The 22,480-nt window shown below is 32.1% G+C and overlaps 1 protein-coding gene across 4 annotated transcripts in view; it reads right to left on the bottom strand.

The window, feature by feature from the left end:
• The window catches only part of ESCO1 (establishment of sister chromatid cohesion N-acetyltransferase 1), a 76,286-nt gene that overhangs the window by 20,732 nt on the left and 33,074 nt on the right, over window positions 1-22,480 (bottom strand). For 3 of the 4 annotated variants that reach the window (XM_007487633.3, XM_016431663.2, XM_001367418.4), the window contains 4 exons: window positions 20,469-20,532; window positions 18,831-18,948; window positions 15,113-15,244; window positions 473-562 (listed from right to left, as the gene is read on the bottom strand). In XM_007487633.3, the coding sequence (XP_007487695.2) occupies window positions 473-562; window positions 15,113-15,244; window positions 18,831-18,948; window positions 20,469-20,532 (404 nt within the window). Of the gene's footprint in view, window positions 1-472; window positions 563-1,128; window positions 1,251-15,112; window positions 15,245-18,830; window positions 18,949-20,468; window positions 20,533-22,480 lie in introns of all 4 variants that reach the window. The other variant, XR_008917684.1, reaches the window with a different exon arrangement.

Below are 22,480 nucleotides of genomic sequence, written 5' to 3' on the forward strand. Positions count from 1 at the left end.
TTGTCTGTAACAACGTACAGATTAAGGGAACTGGCTTTAGAGAGGATACCAAGGATCCTTCTTGACATCTATGACCACAAAAGAAACGAACATAAATAATGATTATGAGACATTCTGAAGAATAGAGGGAGGAAATGAGGTAGCTCAATTCACATAGTTTTTATCTTCTGCATGAGAGAGGGGGGTGAGCATGTAGGTAGGACTTAGAAGAAGAGTTGTTAGAGGAAATGAAATAAAAATTGACTGGAAAGTAACTTGAACACAAACAACTGGTAAACACAGTCAGTGATCCCTTTGAAAGAGAGAGAGCCAGGAAGAGAGAGCAAAGATAGAATTCACAACTCTCTTGCCTTTAATACATCATTTAACTGCTTGAAGAAAAAAAGTAAGGTGTATACATAGCTAGTTATTATTATAAAACAACAAAAAAGATATACTATCTATTCAACATTAAATTATAATGGAAATTTACCTTTTTAAGTGCATACTTTGGGTCTTCAGGAAGAACCATTATTATCTTTCCATCAGGGTATTCAGCTAAAATTCTTTCCTTTTTCCACCCCTAAATAAAATGGATACATTTATATACTTTACTCCACATAACCATTTAAAAGGGAAAAAGCAGCATCAAATTTATCTGTAAGTTTTCGTCAATATGAATTATCTTATACTTTAACATTTGGCTATAAGGGCATGGCATAATTAGTCAGCCCATTTAAACACACATAGTTAGGCAGAATGCAAATTCAAGTTAAATCCTACTTATACAAACATACCCTACCCTCCCACTACCAGACATAGCTAAAGTATCAATTTATCACATCCCACTTGAAAATAATTCTGAAAGGTCTTAACTCACATAGTGTGAAGCCCCTTAAAAGTTCCTCCCATGTAAGTTACCCTTCCCCAGATTCTTGTGAAAAGAACTTAACTCTTAAATTTATTTTGAACATGGTTACCTCCACAAACACACACTCATGGTTTTATGTCTGGCATGCGAAAGACCTCCAGGAGGTTTTAAATGAACTGATTTGCATGCAGTAGCCCAGTATGTAAGGTATAGTTTTTATTCTTATTGATCACAACTATCGAGAGTCACAAGAAGGAGACTATAAAAAATATAACTACCTTCTAAGAATCTAATGGGGAAGAAGGCTACGTTGTGTGTATCTGAAGTTAAACATACTCAAAAAAATAGAGGTAATTAATTCTTCTTCAGATCCACACTCGTGGTGATTAATGAGCAGAACCTGCATGAAAAAAAAAAACAAAAAGCCGCTTAAATCTAGTAAGATGGGACTGAACCAGAGGTTAAAACTAGGAGCTTTGAAGTCAAAATACAGAAGGAATGAGCTGAATGGATTGTTCCATTTGTCTTACCCAAGCAAAAAGGTCTTTGAAGAAGCAATATTAGTACTTCCTATTAGAATAAACCATCATCTTCTTTCTGAAATCTGTGCTTTTTAAAAATATTAAAGCTGAATGAAACCAAGATAAAGGCAAATGGATTTTCTTACTTTAATTTCATTACTCTGACAAAGCTTAAGTTTTGTTACTTAACAAATTGGGATGCTATTTTTGTTGCATTGGTTAGAAAGATTCTGTTAACAAGACTAGATGCTATGGCCATTTGATCATTCTTGAAATTTCTGAGTAAACACTAAGATTCCTTTGCTAACTCTAATAGCATCTATCAGGGCTATATAGTAAGCTCCTGTAAATTTACCTGGCATATTGTCCTCACATTTTAATCAAGAGGGAAAAAAAGCAGAAACAGTTTTAGAAGATTTTTTAAAAGAGGAAACTAAATCTAGATGAAAAGCAACATCACCATTATATTTCTACAAAAATAGTTAGAGATCTGAATACAAATAACAAAGGACCATCAAATCAGACGCATATAGACAACACTCTTTAAAAACACAGCATTTTCATAGTTTGATAAATTTTATAAGTGAAATTTGAAAAAAAAGCTCATTTACAATAAATAAAAGCTAAATGCTTTTCACTTGATTAAGCTATAAATTCTTTACTGAAGAACAAGTAATTTTTAAAACTTTTTAATGCCAAACTTTTTAACGTTTTTGAGATTTTCTTAAAATAATTTCATAGTTTAAAGGAAGACCAAGATCACTGTAATGAAGAAAAGAATCAAGAGTTGGAGTGGACCTAAGAGATCATTTAGTCCAAGATACTTATTTTATAAATGTATACAGAAAGTTAGGTCAAGTTCCTTCATTATGAATTTGAAGGTGCTACCCAAATTAATTGTCTTATTAGAATTTTATACAGATTTAATGAAATAGAAATTTTATCATATTGAGATGATTTGTACTTATTTATATTTTAAGGATAATTTCCCCTTTCCAGCTATCTGGCAAAAGGCTTTCACAACTAAAAGAGAAGCAAAAGAAAACAACAAATCCATACTACTACCTATATAGCCAATGTTTTTACTAGAGTTAAAGAATACTGTTATCCATATTGTTAATTAATATGTTCATACTAGAAAAATAGATAACCAAAATATATCAAAATAAAGAGGTCAGAAATAAAAAGTGAACAGATTAGACTAATCTCCAGGGCTATGAAATTGACTACCTCTGTGCACTAAGATCAGTTTCTATTTGCTTTCTTTTCAACTGATAAGTCATACATAAATTTCTCTACCTGGGCATTGAAGACTGAAAGCTATTACTGGTCTTAATGTAGAACTGTGAGTTAAAAAGTCAGCTCTCCAAGATTATTTGGAGACAGTAAAAGAGGTGAAGGAAGGATAGTTTTGAAGGACAGTAGGATGGATGGACACATACACAAAAACACACGAGTGCATGCTTTTACAAGGATATTTACAAGAACTAGAACATTTTAATACCTAATCTGACACCAATTTATTTAGGAATCTTAAAATCATATCTCTGCTAAGGGATAAGAGTGGGAAATGATATCAAGAGTGTTTTAAAATAGAGCTCAAGTCAAATAGCCTAAATTTGAACAACATATATGAAGACAACAATATAAAAACAACTTTGAAAGATTCTGGGACTCTATAATCAATGCAATAATAAGCCATAAGTTAAGAGGCCTAAAGAGGAAACATGCTACAGACTTTCTCACCAGAGAGGTGATATACCGAAAATTTAGAATGAAACCTATTTTTGGACATGCCCAATGTGGAAATTTGTTTTGACCAATATAAGTGTTTATTATATGGGCTTTCTTTTGTTTTTTATTGTTTGATGAAGAAGAGGTCTGTGGCAAGGAGATAAAAATGCTTATAAAAATTAATTAGAAAATAAAATCAATGTCTCTAATAGTACATTCTGGGTCAAAACTGATTTTTATATTCACACAGTTTAGAATAATGGTATTGTATCTCTTCTTACGTTTAGGGCTTCTGAGGTCAAAGGCATTAAAGCATTAAAACATCTTAAATTTTGCCTTGCCTTATTTGCCAACTATACTATGTTTATAGTTTAAAACTTTGTAACTCCTTAACACTCTGGATATTTTTCCCCACTACTTTTCCGCAATCAACACAAAAGCACTGCAATCTACATAGGGGCCCCAGAGGACTGATGGAAATATTTTTAATTTTTTGTTTCAGGGCACTGAACCTGAAGAAATACCATAAATATTATTAAAAAGTCAAGCAATCAAAAAAGAAGGTGGGCCAGGCACGTAGAAAGAAAAAAGGAAAACTAATGGACAGCCTTTATTTTTCCTTTATAAGCCACATAAAGTCAGGAAAGCTGGCCAAAAGCCTCTATACCACAGAAAACAAAGGAATTAAAATCTGAGGACCTGGGTTTTAATCTCAGCTCTGCAAATTTCTACCTCCGACCACTTGGGCAACTAACTCATTCAATCTCTCAGGACCTCAATTAACTCACTAAATTGAACTAAATGGCCTCTGAGATTTTCCAGCTTTAGATCTATCAATTTCAATCAATAAACATATATTAACTGCTTACTACTATGTGCCATGCCTTGGCAGTACAAAGATAAAGAATGAAACAATCCATAGTTTCAAATAACTCACAGACTACAGATCCCTATGCAGCATTTACAGGATATGAATGAGCATTTCATAGGAAGTTAAGGCACATATGAACTGGAAACTACATAAGTGGAAAAAAATAATCAAAATCTATCCTACTATATCTTTTGAAGATAAGACAATAGCTAATATATACAAAAGGATTATATTAAAACTGCTTATTAAAATATCAGTTGCAACATATTTAAGTTCAAGAGACTGAGTGATTGAGCATGTGTTTCAGTTAAACTAACTTTTTAAAAAAATGTAAATATTTAAATATCTCAAGCAATTAAAAAAATTTTAAACCCTTACCTTGATGCTTAGAATTGATACTAAGTATCAAAGAAAGGGCTAGGGGTTAAGTGACTTGCCCCAGGTCACACTGCTAGAAAGTGTCTGAGGCCAAATTAGGACCCACAACCCTCCTGAATCCAGGTTTGGTGCTCTATCCACTGTGCTATCTGGCCTATATTAGACACTTCTGTGGGGCAACTGTCTTAGAAAGCAGCCCATAGGTATTACATTTCAATACTACAGTTTGTAACACAAATCAAACCAGACTACTTTAAACTTTAAATTACCCAAAATATTATGTAATGTTCCACTTAAAATATGAAAATACTCTTAAAAGACTGATGGATACTGACTAGCAAACACACTAGAAATGGCTGAAGGTGACCCAAAGAAATCAAAAGGCAAAATGTTTGTTTATGCTTTTTTGGATACAAACATACTATAAAGAACATAATGGGGGAAATCCTTAAGTTCCTATCAATTTTGCAGAATTTTCAAAGAAGGGATCAGAAAGATGGAAGAATATGTCTGGGAAGGAAAAATCCAAGTTTGATCAAATGGCAAAGGCTAATAAATTGCAGTATGACAGGTAGATGAAGGATTATAGAACATATACTTGTCATGTCCCCCACCCCTAGCCCCCAGTCTTGCATCTTTCTATTCTTTTCAAAATTTTGCCAAGATAAAATCCAAACCCTGAGATATCCATTAGAGTTGTAGGGGGAAAAAAAAACTTGATGAGATGTGGAATAATCTGAGTAATTATGAAAAGTAGTCATACAACATTAAGGCAGCAAAACCGTAAGATATGAAAATAATGTTGCTGAGTATTAAGCCCAGAGGAAAAGTTTGAAAGGGAACAGCAAAAGCTACCTGGAAAAAAGATGGTGGAAGATGGGGAAAAGGAAGATGATAATGATGAATAAAAATATATAATAACTGTCTTAAATATAAGAGCAGGAGGAACACTAAATGAAACGCCTTTTTTGAAGCACTTAATTTTTAAAACTGGAAACAAGCATTCTAGATATTTTGCCTAGTTTATGTAAGAATATAGGTGTTAGGAATACTTTGAAACTGTATCAAAATTGTACATATTTCCAAACATTTTAAAAATGAAAAGGAAATTTAGGGTTTTCTTCTGTGTCTTTTGCTGTTGTTATAACAAGAAATTTTTTAAAATAACAGGCTTTTGTGTGTGATATTTATGTTTACTGGTTAGAAATCCGAGGTTGTATATTCACATTATCTCAGTATATCTGGAGGGGAAGTGGATTGTACCTATCTCCACATACCTATATAAACATACCCACAGGTGTGTAGTGATATTTATATATGTACTCAAATGCTCATAAATATTTGGAGTTATGACCATAAGGAAAAATTAATTTGTATCTTTCATAAGGTGCCATGACCCAAAACATGCACTGTTAAGAGTAGTTCTATATAATAATTGTCCATCTTGCTTAAAGTTGTCATTCTGTACATAATGAAATAGCAATCTGCTGCCATTCTTACATGTGGCAAGGAGGCAGGTTTTTCAGTAAGCATAAAAAATGGTTTTTTTGGTTGTGGTTGTTAAATGCTGTTGTTTTTTAATGGACTTATTCAAAAGACTAAAGGGACAGGACAGTGCAGCACTGGGAGTTAAAAAACATTCTGTACCAAATATTGAGAATATTTGGTTGAGTTTGTTTTTCAGGTTTTAAATGCTAAAATGTCTTCCAACCTAAAAAAGCAGTGTAAAAATGGAGAGTTCCCTATAATCCCACTGAGATCCCCACCTGGGTGAGATCAAAAATTTTATTTAAACTGGCTGTAAAGCCTACTGCTCTCTCTTCCTGAACTCAGAGATTGCAAGGATGTAGGACAGGCGGCTCTCTCTACCAGCCAAGAAAAATGTAGGTTGCATGTGCTTTTTCTTATTTTGTATTTTCTTTATTTCTTAATCTTTAATAAACCTCTAAAAATATAATACTTTTAGCAGAAAAACTAATTTTTAATCTTAATAGTAGTATTAATTTTTAAAAAAATACTGATGAAATAAAATATATCATGGCATCTAATAGAGATTTTGGTAATGGCCTAAAAAGATTTTAAAGAGTTGCTCATGTTTTACATGTGCTTAAAAATTATCCTTCAGTTTTTACATTGCTATACTTATCCATAGAGGCATTAGAAAAGAAAAAGAGCACTTTGGGTCTTAACTTTACCTGTCTCATTCCATGAGATATGTTAATTTATAAATATTTTCCCTCTAAGATCACAAGCTCAAAACTAGTGTGAATCTCAGACAATATCTAGCTCAACCTTAATGGAAAGTGATGTTCAAAATAGCTAATACGCCAGTTAAAATTAGGTCTTTTAACTACAGAACTGTAACATAGTTCTTTTTCTTCTTTTGCTAAGGAAACATCAAGAAAATCTGTCATACGCTTTGGGAGAAAAAAATGCTGACTTTTTGCTCTTTAAAAAGAAAAAAAGTTCCTGAGAAAAATACATGTCACAATACACTTTTTTTTTTTTAAACCCTTACCTTCTGTCTTGGGAGTCAATACTGTGTATTGGCTCCAAGGCAGAAGAGTGGTAAGGGCTAGGCAATGGGGGTCAAATGACTTGCCCAGAGTCACACAGCTAGGAAGTATCTGAGGCCAGATTTGAACCTAGGACCTCCCGTCTCTAGGCCTAGCTCTCAATCTACTGAGCTACCCAGCTGCCCCCCACAATACACTTCTAAATAAGACATGGTGCTTTTTGCTGAAAGAATAAATCATTTAAGAATAATAATGATAATCTGTTGCAACCATTTCATTCTGCAAATAAGGAAACTATATTTCAAGAAACGATAATTCTCTCAATATTAAAGATTAAGTAAACACAGGGCTAGAGAAAATACCTCTAAATGGCACTGATCTTTAGTGTCTCTGATCAATTATTAAGACTCCAAATGACCAATAACTCTGAAATCTACATAAAATATTTTCTCCAGTAGTTTAGAAATATAAGTTGCCAATAAAAATTATCTACTCTGATTCTATTATTTAGCTCTCTAAGCTGACAAATATAAAAACTCTTGAATGCTTGGTCAAGCCCAGGTCCAAAAGGAGGCAAAACTGATATGGAGACCAGAATTTTTTATTATCAACAGGCTCTTTTCTGGAGTCAAAAGTTCATAAAAACCTATAGCTATAAGTATTTTTTATTAAATTAAATACTGGTAAAGATTATTGATTAAGTATGTCTTAAATTTATAATCAGATTTTTTTTGAAAATGAGTAATTGATCATTTTAAATGAAGAAAAATTAGTTTCAGTTTGTGATAAAGAAATAACATGATATATCCAAAACTGGATCCAAAATAAAAAAACTTGAGGCATCTCAGTAATTCTGACAGTAAAAAATCCCCTGCTCTTTACCCCCTTACTATCCTTAGAATAATAGTGATTCATGTAGGATATGTACTTAAAGCTCCCCCAATCCAAAATGAGTAAAAAGGGAAACTATAATGTATTTATTTGTTAAAAACAAAAGCTGAATTAGGTGAAAGGGGGGAAAAATTTATGAGATTATTTATTTTTACATTTGTATTCTTAACTATTTATGGAGAATCACATCTAAGCTCTAGTAGAACCCCTAGTAGAAAAGCCAATCCTAGGGTTGTAATTCTTCCCTATGCCATTTTAGAGATGCCATAATTAACTGACCTACTAAAATCTGTTTACTATACAACTTTTCTAAAAGTAGGTAATTGCAAGTGAGATGTGGAATAAGCATTAAACAAGTATTTTAAATGGGATTTTTTAGATAGTCTTGAATAATTTGGAGAAGACTTTGAAGCATATTTCAATAAAAATATTTCTAAAGAAAAGGTCTTAAAAATATTCTCAATAAGAAGTTACACAGTCTACTCTCAGTACCCAGTATGTATATAACCAGATAACATTTATTCAGTCATTTAACATTTATGAAGTGTTTTTATTTGATCCTCACAAGAACCCTAGGAGAATAGATGCTATTATCTCTATTTTCTTTGTTTTGTCATTTTTCAATTACCCAACTCAAGTCCAACTCTTCATGACCCCTTTAGGTCAAGATACTAGAGTGGTTTGCCCTCTCCCTCTCCAGCTCATTTTATAAATGAGGAAACTGAGGCAAGCAAGATTAAATGATTTTCTCAGGGTCACAAAGCAAGTGTCTGAGGTCAGATTCAAACTCACGAAGATGAGACTTCTTAATGCCAGCATCTATCCACTGTGCCACCTAGCTCCTATTTTATAGATAAGGAAACAAACTGGGAAAGCCTGAAGGATTACAACTTAGGTCTTCCTGATTCTAAGTCTAGCACTCTACACAATAAAACTACCTAGCTGTAACAAGAATTCAATCCAAGTTTTTTTTTTAAATTGAAAGGCCTGGTACTTAACACAATGCCTGGCATATAACCGGCACTTAAAAAAAATGTTTACTGGGTAAATATTAAAAAGTACAGTTATCATGCAAAAATTCTACATATATGATTAAAGGATCCCACACTAAGGGACTTTGGAAAATGGCTTAAGAATCAATAATGACTTAAAGGAGAATCCTACTGAAAATGTTTTGTTTTTTTCTATCCTTCACTCATACACATCCTGAAATCATCACACTCTAATTAAAAGAAAACTAAAATTGTTAACTCTTCTCCTCTAAATCATGACTTTTTTGGGTGGGGATGGGGGGAATAGAGCAGCATAGATTAGATTCTGAGAATCAGGCCACCATTCAGCTACCAGTCTGCACTAAGAGCAAAGAATTGATAGAGATAATGGCAAATGATGTTTGGCAAGCTGCTCTGAATCCTATAAAAATAAAAAGTATTCAAATAAACTTGGCCTTTACTAAAAGTAGCCCCAACTTGTCATTTATAAAGACATTTATTTATCAGCTAAGACTATAACTTAAGGAAGTACAAAACAAATTAAATTCTTTCTTAGAACACCAGTGACTCATAAGAACTTCAGAAATGACATTGATCAAACCAATGTTCTTACTAAAATATCTATGGGAAAGAAAAACAATAAGAGATTTGTCCAATCATACTGAGAGGTAAGGAACTATAATGATAAAAAGAACTCACATTTTCATAGCACTTTAGAGTTCATTAGAGTTCACTGAGTGCTTAGCTTAAGATTCTATCATGGAGCAACTAGGTAGCACAGATAGAGCACCTGGAATCAAGAGGACTCGGTTCAAACCTGCCTTCAAACACTAGCTGAGTGGTCCCAAGCAAGTTGATTAACCTCAATTGTCTAGCCCTTGATTGATCTTCTATCTTAGAATTGATTCTCAGACAGAAAGTAGAGATTTTTTTTAAAACTTCTACACTGGCTTTATGATCTACATGTAATTACCATTTGTATGCTTTTAATACTTTAAAGGAATACAGTGTCCAAGTTAAAGCAATGAGCTGAATATTAAAAACCACAACCCAGCAGGAAAAATGTAAAATCTTATACTTGGCATTCCAAAAAACAGGGGAAGGTATAGTCCCATAGCAGCTTGAAAGATAAAAAATCTTTGGGTTTTAGTAAAAAAAAAAAAAAGCCCAATACTGAGATAGTCATCTAACATAGTAACCCAAAAAGAGTATGCATCTTAGGTTGATTTAAGAAAAGTATAATTTCAAAGAATAAGGAAGCATTAGCCCCTCTTACCTGGTCAGTCCATATTTGTAGTACTGTATTCCATTTAGGACACCAGAATTTAATATGAATATTCATAAGTTAATTAATTGATCAATAAGGATTATATTAAGCACTTACTACATGCCAAATACAACGCACTAAGTGCCAAGGATACAAGTACAAAGAATGAAAAAATTCTAACTCACAAGGAGCTTACATTCTAATGAGATAGAGTATACATAAACATACGTCATAAATACAAAGTTAATATAAGCATATTCAAAGCAGTTAAATACAAGGAAGTTTGGGAGAAAAGAAACTAACAGTTGGGAGGATCAGAAAAGGTTTTATGCATAAGATGGTACCTGATATGCATCTTAAAGGAAGAGAGAAACACTCTGAAAAGAAATAAAGAAGCAAGAACCTGGAAGACAATCAGTACAAATCTAGAGAAGAGTGCCCTAAGTAAAGAGCAAAGAGAAAGTCAATTGAAAAGAACAAAGAGAAAGTCAATTGAAAGTACAAAGTGCATAAAAGAGAGTAATGTCAAATTAGACTGGAAAGATAGGTTATAAAGAGCATTAGAAGCTAAAAAGAGCTTGAATTTTATCTTAGAAGCAACTGAAAGTGACTGGGACATGGTCAGATCTGTGCTTAAAGAAAATTATTTTGGCAGCAACGTGTAAAATGGACTGGTCTAGAAAGAAATTTGAGGCAGGCAGACCAATTAAGAGACAGAAATAATATAGGGAAGAGACAATATTTTTTTTTTTTCATGCAAGAGATGTTATGAAGATAGAAATGGCAAAATTTGGCAACTGATTGGATACAGAGGGCTATGAGAGGGAGGAATAGAGAGGATAGTGCCAACATTATGAACCTGAAACAGTGGAAGGTTGGTGGTGCCTTCAAGTAAAAGTAGGAATGTTTGGAAGAGTATGAGATTTAGAAAGAAAAATAAGCATTCAGTTTCAGATAAGACAATTTGGGGACATCCAGTTTGAAAAGTCAAAAAAAAGCAAAGAAAACTGAGGAGTGATCAATTAGGAGATGAAACAAGATAGACTAGTGTCACAAAAACCTAGAAAGAAAAGACTAACCAGGAGAAGAGCATGGTCAAATAAAGTATATATTAGGACTGAGAAGAAAATGATCATATTTGGCGATTCAGAGATCATTGGTAACTTTGAAAAGAGCATGCTTTTTCAATTGAGTGAGGAAGCTAAATTGTAAAGGGTTGAAGATGGAAAGGTGTGGAGCTAGAAGCAATAAGTAGAGTCAACTTTTTAAAGCAATCTGAGAAAGGAATGGAATAAAAGCGATGGTAAATCAAGTGAAAGTATTTTAAGGATGGAGGTGGTTTAGAGTCATAGGAAATAAGGAAAGAAGCAAATGATAGAAGAAGGTGAAGATTCAAGGAGGAGATGAGTAAGGACGCAATCTGCTAAGAGAAAAAAGCCAAAATAGCGCAACCAAGATAGTGAAAAAGATCTTGACTGGTTTAAGGAAATAGAAAGAGCTTGCTGAAAGAAATAGAATTAATCTAGAAAAGATTGGCAGGGAGAAGTTAGAGGTCTTAAATTTCTTGAGAAAACAGGCTCTTTCTTCTCTTTGCATCCTCCATAGTACCTAGCACAACTTGCAAACAATTACTTTTAGATTTTTAAGATTAAAAGAAGAAACAGAGTTAAACTAGAAGCTTCACAATGAATCAAAAGGCTATTCTGATGAATCGCTAGAAAAACAGGACATCTAGTGGGAGTTTGAGCTTACAGCTGAAATTGAGGATGTAAGACAAATATCTAATTTGGCTATGTGGTACAAAGCCCAAGTCCATCTCCAATTGACCCTGCAGCAGATTTTCCTACAGGAAACATTTCCATATACTAAAGAAGCTCTTAAATCTGTGCTAAAAAGTTAAATCTCTCCTTAATGAGGGAGAAGCTACCTCTCAAAGGGTCTCTTAACAGTTTAGTCCAAATGTATATCATCAAATGGTATCCAAAATCAGGAATGGAGGATAAAGAATAAAAGAAATAATGAGAATACAGAAATAGAATGATTTCCAAATAACCTTTCAAGCTCTAAAGTTGTATGATCTCTGAGATTGTTTTCACAGAAAGATAGAAGAAAGGAACAGACCAGAATGTTCATTTCAGCAAACCAAAAAATCATCAAAGAACTAAGAATTTTTAAAGGGTTTTTTTTTTTAATGTGCATTTGATTTAAATTTAAAAATCTTATTGGGGGAGGGAAGCCTCTGTTTAAAGAGTACTGATCCAGTTTCTAGAAGAAATCTTTTCTATTTCAACAATCTTTGATTTCACCAATGAACATAACCATCTTCACACTTTAGTGAACAGTTTTACATGTTGCTGTCACAGAAAAAGAATGACACCTTATGTCCTAATTTCTGCTAATTCAAGTCAGTCTGAATTGATGTGCCTACTTCTCAGACCATAAACATAATCTGTTGACAGGGACATACCTGTTATTCATTTTGATTACTATGAAAAATTCACATTTATATAGGAAACTTTACACCTCTCAAAGAACTTAGCAGGAGTATTCACTATGCTAACATAACCTTCAAAAATTGAAAGCCACCTAGATGTAAATCTATAACACTATGAAATACTACAGAAGTTTAGGGGGAGAAATTCTTATCTTAAGAATATTGAATTTCATTCCCTTTTGAAGATGTGCTTTATTTCAGCAAAAATTTCATTAATATAATATTCAATCATTACTCTGGAAGACTGATGAGGAAGCTTGTTTCCTGCATCTCAGCAGACAATAGGTGTGTGTAAAAAGAAATCTAGAACAGCAAGTGTGCCCAATACGTTAATATGTTTGGATTATTTTACTTGTTAAATATGAAAGTGTTCTATGGGGTAAAGCAGGAAAGGAGTCACCAGAAAGCAACAATTATGTAAAAACAAAAGCATCAATAAATTTTTAAGACTGCTCAATAAACTGAAAAAAAAAAAACCACCTTAACTTTTCTGATTTTACTTTGCATTGAAATATTCTTTAGTAAGACAAAAATGCCGAATAATTTGAAAAAGACATTACTTGTTTACATGAGTAATAAGGGCAAAACAATAAACTGCTTTTTAGCATACTTCACACTTGAAGAAACACAAAAAAGCAACACAGAAAATAGAATATCATCAGTGACAAAGGCCAGATTTATCCAACTTCATTTCTACTGTTATAACTAAGAAATCAAAGTGTGTACTCCCCCCTCAGTACATTATGAGCTTCAATATTTTCACATTCTTCCTAAAAACTAAAAAATTTATTTTAATTAGATTTTTATTTTTCAGACACCGTATATATATATATATGAAAAGGACATACTTATAACACAAAAAGGGAAATAAGAATTTGGACCTCGATGCAAAGGAAGACCATCTGCTAAACTCAATTCCTTCTCTCAAAGTTAAAAACAAAACAAAACAAAAAATTATATTAAAAAAAAAAACCCTTAGCTCTGTCCCATCAATCAAAAAAAGAAAAAGAAAAAATCATCCTTGAGTTCTTTTTTAAGAGTCTCACCCTCTAAAAAAACTTTTAATTTAGGTCAATTTCATTCCTTTTTATATAAGACAATCAACTTGGTTACTGATAAATTATATGATATGAAATAGTTATTTCTAGTTCCAATTATTGGTCTGCTCAACAAAATGTGTTAAAGTAAAATCTTCAAATCTATTTTCAGAAACATACTCTTAGTTTTTAACCTCAATGAAAATTTAACATTAATTGCATTAGCACTTTCATTTTTTCAATAGCCATTTAAACCAATTAAATCCAAATTTTAAACTACTTCTAAAAGTAAAAGTGAGTGGAATATTTTCACTGAAAGGTAAAATTCAATACATTGCGCATATATATATATGTACATATATAAACATATATTTGATATGTATATTATATATTTTTTGCTTTCTTAGCTGGTTACAAAAAGGATTCTAGAAATGTTAAGTTCCATGTTAAAAGACCACTTTGCTGAAGAATCTTGATATAAGCAAATCAGGAAAAGGCAAATTTCAAAAACTAAATCTGTATCTTCCAACAGATTTTCTACATATATGGGTCTTAAATTTGCTGAGCATATTTGAGAAGAAAAAAGTTAGAATCCAAGACAGTCTTAAGTAACTTTAGTATCTTAAATAAGGGTGAAAAATTTATCTGAGAAAACAGGTGACTAAAGTAATGACTGTAAGTCTTTTAAACTTAAGATAAGATGGATATAATGGGCCAGAATAAGAATATCTGAATAATTACCTAGTGTTCTACTCTAAATACCTATATGAAATGAGTTGGTGATCTCAGTTCAGATATCCTGGAGGTCTTGTCTAGGTGAGTGTACAGTACTGAAGGTAACATGTATGTAAATATGGATTCCAGTATTTTCAGATTATGTGGGAATAGCTTTTGTATATCGCTATTTTCACAAGATATCTAAAATAGTTCAAAATTGCTGAAAATTTTGCTACATCAAACTCAAATGTTAAAAAATTACCCAATACACCTAACATGCATACATAAAGAAAAAATATATATAGTTTCCTTATTCTTACGTAACTTAACAGTACGGAAAAATAGGAACTTAATTGGCAAGGCTAAAGAAATAGAAATAATTTTAAAACTATTTTTCTACAAAGTAGTAGTCTCTTATAAAGGCCAAGAAGAAATAAAAATTTGAAAGTCATCTAGATATCATTTTTCAGAATACTATCATGAAATTACATGATACAAAGTTGTTCCAAGTCATTGGACAATTAAGTAGGGTTGACATTTTTCTAAGGGCAAAATGAAAGGAAAAACTGCCCAAATGGAACAACATTACTTCTTCACAGAAGCTCAGAACAAAGGCAATAAAATATGTATTTAAAACAAAAACTCCACGAACACTAACTGACCAACATAAGTAGTTAATTTTTTAAGCCAGTTTATTACAGAAATGTTTTAATTTATAAAACTACAAACTTGAAAATATGTAAAATATTATTTTAAAACTCACTAAAGAATTTATCTTTTTTAAGAAGCTATATCACTAAAAAATTGCCCATTTTGCCCATAAAGTCATATGAAAGTCTCTTACCACATATTTTACAGCACTTATAAACTGGTTGTGGAATAGCAAATGTTGCGTCTCATCTTCTGGATTTGAAGCTGTGTAAAGCATTCCACAAATATTACATGAAACTGCTCCAAATCTTTTTTGTCCTGCATCCTAAGAAAAACACAATATATTACTCAAATATTTCTTGGAAAATGAATGAAATTCATAAATGTGACTATAAAATATGTGTAAGATGAAGTGTGAAAAGAAATATCTATACTGCCAAAACTTAACTCTAAAACTAAAGCATAACTGAAAACTATTAAATGAACTAGCTGTTGGCAATTTAACATATGGGAGGAATTTGTACAAAAGGAAAACCAGTTTCATTTTTTTAATTAAAAAAAAAGTTTTTAAAACAATTCATTACCTAGAGTCCTGTAACAATTTAAATTAATATATGTGAATATACATAATTCATCATCATTAAGTATTGTAATGTTTTAGGTCCAAACACTATGTAATGGTAAGAATGAAGGTTTCCTGTATGGTTTTATGTATTATCTACAATGTAAAATAAAAACAAATCAAAAATAATTTTACTACCACATTATAGATTCCACATTCAAAATATCTGAAACTTACTCCTTTTTAAAGGAACCTGTAGAAAGGGGCAGCTGGGTGGCTCAGTGGATTGAGAGACAGGAGGTCCTAGGTTCAAATCTGGCCTCAGGTACTTCATAGCTGTGTGAACCAGGGCAAGTCACTTAACCCTCATTGTCTAGCCTTTACCACTCTTCTACCTTGGAGCCAATACACAGTATTGACTCTAAGATGGAAGGTAAGGGTTTTAAAAAATTAAAAAAAAATAAAGGAACCTATACAAAAAGTAAACTGACAAATGCTGGAAGGGATGTTAGAAAAGCGGGAACACTAAAGCCCTGTTGGTAGAATTGTGAACTAGTCCAACCACTCTGGAAGACAACCAGGAACTATGCCCACAGGGCTATAAAACTGTGGATACCCTTTTGATCCAGCAAAGCTACTACTGGGTCTGTATCCCAAAGAGATCAAAGAGAAAGATGTATATGTGCAAAATATTTATAGCAGCTTTTTTTGTGGTGGCAAAGAACTGGAAATTGAGAGAATTCCATCAATTGAGGAATGACTGAACATGTATATGAATGTGATGTAATTCAGTTGTGCTATGTGAAAAGGATGATTTCGGAAAAAATCCAGGAAGACTCATATGAAGTGAGCAGAATCAGGAAATCACTGATATCATCACAACAGCAATATTATAATGATGATCAACTGTGAAAGACTTGGCTACCATGATGAATACAATGATCCTAGACAATTCCAAAGGACTCATGATGAAAATATGATCTCTAAGTGAAAACTGAAGTCTGGTTTTTTTTAACTTTTTCTTGAGGTTTTTTCTTTGTTCGCAATATGACTAATATGAACACATATTTTATATTATTTCACATGTATAATTTATATCATATTGGTTGCTTTCTGGGGGGAGGAGAAGGGAAGAAGAGAAAGAATGCGGAACTCAATTTTTTTTAAAGAATGCTAAAAATAATACTTTTTAAATAGTAATGAAAAAAGAGAAAAAGAAATAAAAGTAAACTACATATCAATTTTCCATGGAAATTGTTCTATTCTGATACGACCACAAAAACTCAAGGGAGGGGATTTTTCCCATTAAAAATATAAATCAATTAATCAATGAGAATTAATTCTTTGTATTTGTATTCCCTGGGCTTAGAAAATAGAGCAACAATTACAAAATATTTGTTGCCTGAAAAAATCCCTAGTCACAAGAAAGATGAGGAGGAGATAGCAAGTATAGTATATCTAAAAATACATACGGCATAAGAGAAAATGAACAAATAAAAATACATACAAAGTAAATGCTAGTTAATCTGAGAGGACAACAGTAGCTAGAGAGATCATAAAAGGCTTCATTCATGCTGATGATAATGACTAACTTTCATCTTAAAGGAAAAGTGGGATTCTGAGATGGGGGGTAAAGAGAAGGTACATTCTAGGCATAGGATGAAAAGGCATGGAGATAGGAAATGAAGTGCTCTATGTAAGGAAAAGAGGGTTGGTTGGATCCAATAAAGGTTGTAAAGGTAGATTGTAGAGGACTTCAAAAGCTAAACAAAGGACTTTCTATTTTGCCTAAGAAAGAGGCACTAGAATTGGATGAGATTTGATATAGTGAAATTACAAATCTTAAACAATGGAAAGACATGAGGATTTTGGTAAGAATGGGGAGGTTTGGAAGAGGAAAGGGATTAGAGGGGAAAATGAGTTTAGTAGACATACCAAGTTTAATATATTTGCAAAACTAGATTTACTATGTACTAGGTACTGAGCTAAGTTCTGGAAATATAAATAAAAACAAATATTGTTTATGACCTCAAAGAGCTTAACTTCTACCTGAAGAATAAAATACATAGAGAAAGCTGGAGGGGAGTAGGGTAGTAGAGAAAAAATAAGTACAGCCTGGTAAACAGCACAATGCAGAGATAGCTGGGAAACTGAGAAATGGTTTGGAGACCTAATTCAGGGCAAGATTAGGTGAAAGCTTGCCTATCATTTTAATTTTTAACCAATGAAAAGATGGGTCAGAAAAACCTATACATACTCAAGTTGTTCACATGGTCTATTTTGAAATTACATATACATATACAAATAATTACATACTACATTTTTCACAGCCCTCTTTTATCCCATCAGGCAAATTTAAATGATTTAATCAAGTTGATTAAAAAAAAAAAACTAAAGAACCACTTGTTGGAGGGGCTGTGAGAAAACAAACACATTAATGCATAGTTGATGGAAGTCTAATTGGCCCAGCTATTCAAGAAAGCAATTTGGAACAATGCCTCAAAATTTATTTAGCTTTGGACCAAGCAATTCTATTACTAGGCATATATCACAAAGAGGTCAAATAAAGAGAAAGAACAAATAAATATAAAAAATATTTATAGCAATGCTTTTGGTGGTGGCAAATAATTAAGACACTAAAGGTGTACCTATCAATTGGGAAAAGACTGAACAAATTCTATGTATAAAATAACATATTGTGTTGTAAGAAATGTTGAAAAGGGATAGGGGGCAACTAGCTGGTTCAGTAACTGAGAGACAGGAGGTCCGGAGTCCAAATATAGCCTCAGACACTTCCTAGTTGTGTGATTCTGGGCAAGTCAATTAATCCTCATTGCCTAGCCCTTACCACTCTTCTGCCTTGGAACCAACAGACAATATTGATTCTAAGATGGAAACTATGGGTTAAAAAAAAAAAGACAACCTTAAAAGACTTAAGAATTTAGATCAATTCAATGACTAATCACATTTCTAAGATTACCAATGATGAAAAATGCAACCCACTTCCTGAAAAGTGACACAAGGTGCATGACTGAGGCATATATTTTTTAGACATGGCCAATACATGAATTGATTTAGCCTGATTATGCATATTTGTTAAAGAGGTTTTGTTTTTCTTCTTTTTCAGAGAGGGGAAATAAGAGAAAGTAAGTCGAATAGAAAATAGATTTGTTATTTGAAAAAATGGAAATGTTTTAAAGGATTCAATGAAATAAGTTTTTATTTTTAAAAAATCAACATATCTGAAAATATATTTACTGTTACGAGGTTAGACTGGGAATGTATAGAGGCATATCTGGAAATACCCAAGATAGAAAAAAAAAAGGCAGAAAAAATTTTAAAAACTTACTATGATCAACTGCTTATCACCATCCTTCTCAGTTTCTTTTAGTTTCAAATCTTTTGAAATCTTTATTTCCAAAGGGGAACTGTACTTTGTTGATGATGCATGGTTTGGCAAACTCACCCTTCAAATTAAAAAATTGATTACATTGAATTTTATAAGTCCACGTAATTCACACATTTTTATAACATTTACTATAGTGTTCATTAGTAAATAATAAATTCTAAAAATATTTTTTCTAGATCTGAAAATGAGTACGTAGATTATCTACTATAAGTTTTTTTCATCTGAATTCATAACTTTACCCTTATTTACTCATTCAAATATGTGAAGTAGCCTTTCAAAGTACACACATTTTCATATGGTCACAGTTCAAAAATAAATCTACTATAACATTGAGAAAATACACACTACAAAAACTTCAACACATTTTACCTTTTGAGAATCTTTTTAATGACAATTTTCTTTCAGCTTTTACTAATTTGATCAAATACAATAACAAAAATAATTTTAATCATGTTTTTTCTCTTAATGAACCTATGACTTAAATGATGCAGGAAACATGATTAAGAACCAAAGCAGATCAACAAGTGTTCTGAAAATTTTTTAAAGTTTATTTGAAACCCTGCAAAATTAAGTGACTTGCTCAAGGTCACATAATCAATCTCTATGAGGGGATTTGAATGCAAGTATTCTTAGTTCTGAAGTCAGCATTCTATTATATACAACAGTCTCTCTCTCATCTTTTAGCTTTAACTTCCTTTTATTGAACTGGATTTTTCATTAACCTAAACATCCAATTTGCTACAAGTATTTTCTTTTCAAACACTATTATAGTTTGTTTTTTTTTTTCCTGCAGGAGATTCCACTTATCCTGGAAAAATGAAACAAAATAAGAAGACTTGAATGAACCAAATGATAGCTTGAATTCTAGCACAGGCAGAATGATGCCAACTGGAAAACAGGTTTGAATCAGTTTCTCCCCAGAGGATTTCCAAAATACAGGTTCATTGGAGAGGTGTTCAATTTTTCCTTTAATTTGATTTTCTACTACTTCCTTCAATGGATAACAATGATTTTATCAAATCAAAAACCAATCAAGAGAGGCAACAAAGCACATTACATGAAGAGCTAGTTCTAGTCAAGAAGAGCTGGTTCAAGACCCACCTTTAATTCAAGTTAATACTGATTTAATTTGTCATTGCTACCAATCACAGTTGATTCTTTGTTTTAGGACTGCCCAGGGGACTGTCAGTCAATTCTTATTTGTCACCCACTATCACACAGGTGGGTCACAAACCTCCCCCACTCAATGTGTTTACACCTTTGATGATTAAATCTAAAATATGGACAGATCTCCAAATTTAACTTTAAGTTAAATCTAAAGATTAAATCTAAAAAGATTAAATCTAAAAATAGACAAGGGTTACAATTTAATCTTCACAATCAGGGAGAGTTAAGTATTTAAGATGCAAAGCAGCTACAAATCTCCTTGGGGAAGGGAAATCACTTACTAGGAGTTCCCTATACAGTAAAATAAAAAACCTATCTGTGTATAGGACTACTCTACTACCCTAAAGCTTAAATATGTCACAAATACATTAATAATTCATCTTTTCATTTATATGAAGGTTAATACTATACCTGTTATCACTGGTCTTGGATATTTGGTTATTAAAAGTGCTTATCAGCTGCTTAGGAGTTATATCTGTAATTTAATAATGAAAAAGAACACTTACTTAGCCATATAACTGGTCAAACTGTACCATGAAAAGTCAAAATATTACATATGATAAATTCATTTAATAAATTCATTTAATAAAAATCATTAGATTCTGTTCCTCCCTACTCTTAAAGAATAGCCAATAAAATTATACTTGTTTATATACTGTGAATTTTAAGAATAAAGGCACAAAGGGTACAAAATTCAGAATTTTATCTGGGAATAAAATTTTTATTATTGAGTTTTTTATTCATTGGATTTAACACACACTTTAAAAAATGACAAATGTTGGAAGGACAATGAGAAATATGCATGTTGATGTAACTATAACCTAATCCAGTTATTCTAGAAAATAATTTAGAATTTTGTCACAAAAGTTGTTTAATTGAGAATGCATATTCTTTAATATCTACTAATCTATACCCCAAAAGAAAAGGGAAATGGTTATATACATACAAAAAACAGTTAAACGAGCTTATAGCTATACTTTTCATTGTGGTAAAAAAACTAGAAGCTAAATGTCTACTCATTACCTAGGGAATCACTGAACAAATTATGGCATGGGAATATAATGGAATACTATTGTGCTAGGACAGTTGCAGAAAAACCTGGGAAGATTTTTATGAAATGATGCATAAGTGATGAGAAAAATGAGTAGAACCAGACAAAATAACACCATTATTGTAAAAATGAACTACTCTAAAAGATAAGAACATTGGTCAATCACTAATCAACAATGATTTCAGAAGGCTGATAATCAATGTTGCCAACTCAGGACAGAGTTGTAAGAAACACATTTTTGGATGTGACCAAGATGGGAATTTGTTTTACTTAACTATACCTATGATACAAGGGATTTTGTGCTTCTTTTCCACCTCTATCTTGTGGGAAGAGAAATGGGACAAAGAAAATAAATGGTTGAAAATTGAAAAAAAAAACAAATGGCAATGAGTGAGACAGAAGAGAAACAAGGATATTGAATTCATTAAAAACACCAAAAATTAAACAAAAAATGCTTTGTAAAGAAGTCCGTTTTTCTATAACACTCTGTTTTCTATTTTTTTGTAAATGAAATTTATTTATATTTATTGTATTTAAGTTTATAATAAAACAATTAAAACCTGTCTACTGAAATGATACAATAATCTTTAGATTTACTCTATTCTTTTCATGAGATTATATCAAGAAAGATAAGAGAAGAAATACAACTGCAACTGCCAAGGTCTTATCTTTTGTTCATAAACTCACTTTCCTTTAGCAGAATGATAATCATGCATTTCTTTCTTTAAGAAAACAATGACCAAATGGTTTAAGGTATTTTATGAAGGAGAATACAAATCTTTTGCAAGATGTCATGCATATTTGTATGATGAAAGTTAAACAGATGGTAACATTTCTTAAATTGGTCAAGAACGTAATACTGAGTTAGCAAAGCAGACCTTATTTCAGTATTTCAGTAACTGAAGGCTATGACTCGAGATAGAAAGTAATGAAAGACAAAGTCCTTGTTTGGGAAGAGGAAGGGGGTTAAACCCTTACCTTCCGTCTTAGAATCAATCTGGTTCCAAGGCAGAAGAGCAGTAAGGGCTAGGCAATGGGGGTTAAGTGACTTGCCCAAAGTCACACAGCTGGGAAGTGTCTGAGGTCACATTTAAATCCAGGACCTCTGGTCACTGGGGGCCTGACTCTCAATCCACTGGAGCCACCAAGCTGCCCCTGAAGTTATATCTGTAATTTAATAATGAAAAAGAACACAGAGTATATTTGAATACTCTATGTTGCTGACTAATTTTAAGATCAATCAAAATCAATTCTTAAAGATATATTATGGGTATTCTGAAATAAAAACAAGACATATATGAATTATAGTAGAACTCTTAATATAAAACAAAATCCCTAAGTTCTAGAATGTAAAAGAATAGATAAAATGTTT

Source organism: Monodelphis domestica, chromosome 3 (assembly GCF_027887165.1).
Source record: "Monodelphis domestica isolate mMonDom1 chromosome 3, mMonDom1.pri, whole genome shotgun sequence".
NCBI lineage: Eukaryota > Metazoa > Chordata > Mammalia > Didelphimorphia > Didelphidae > Monodelphis > Monodelphis domestica.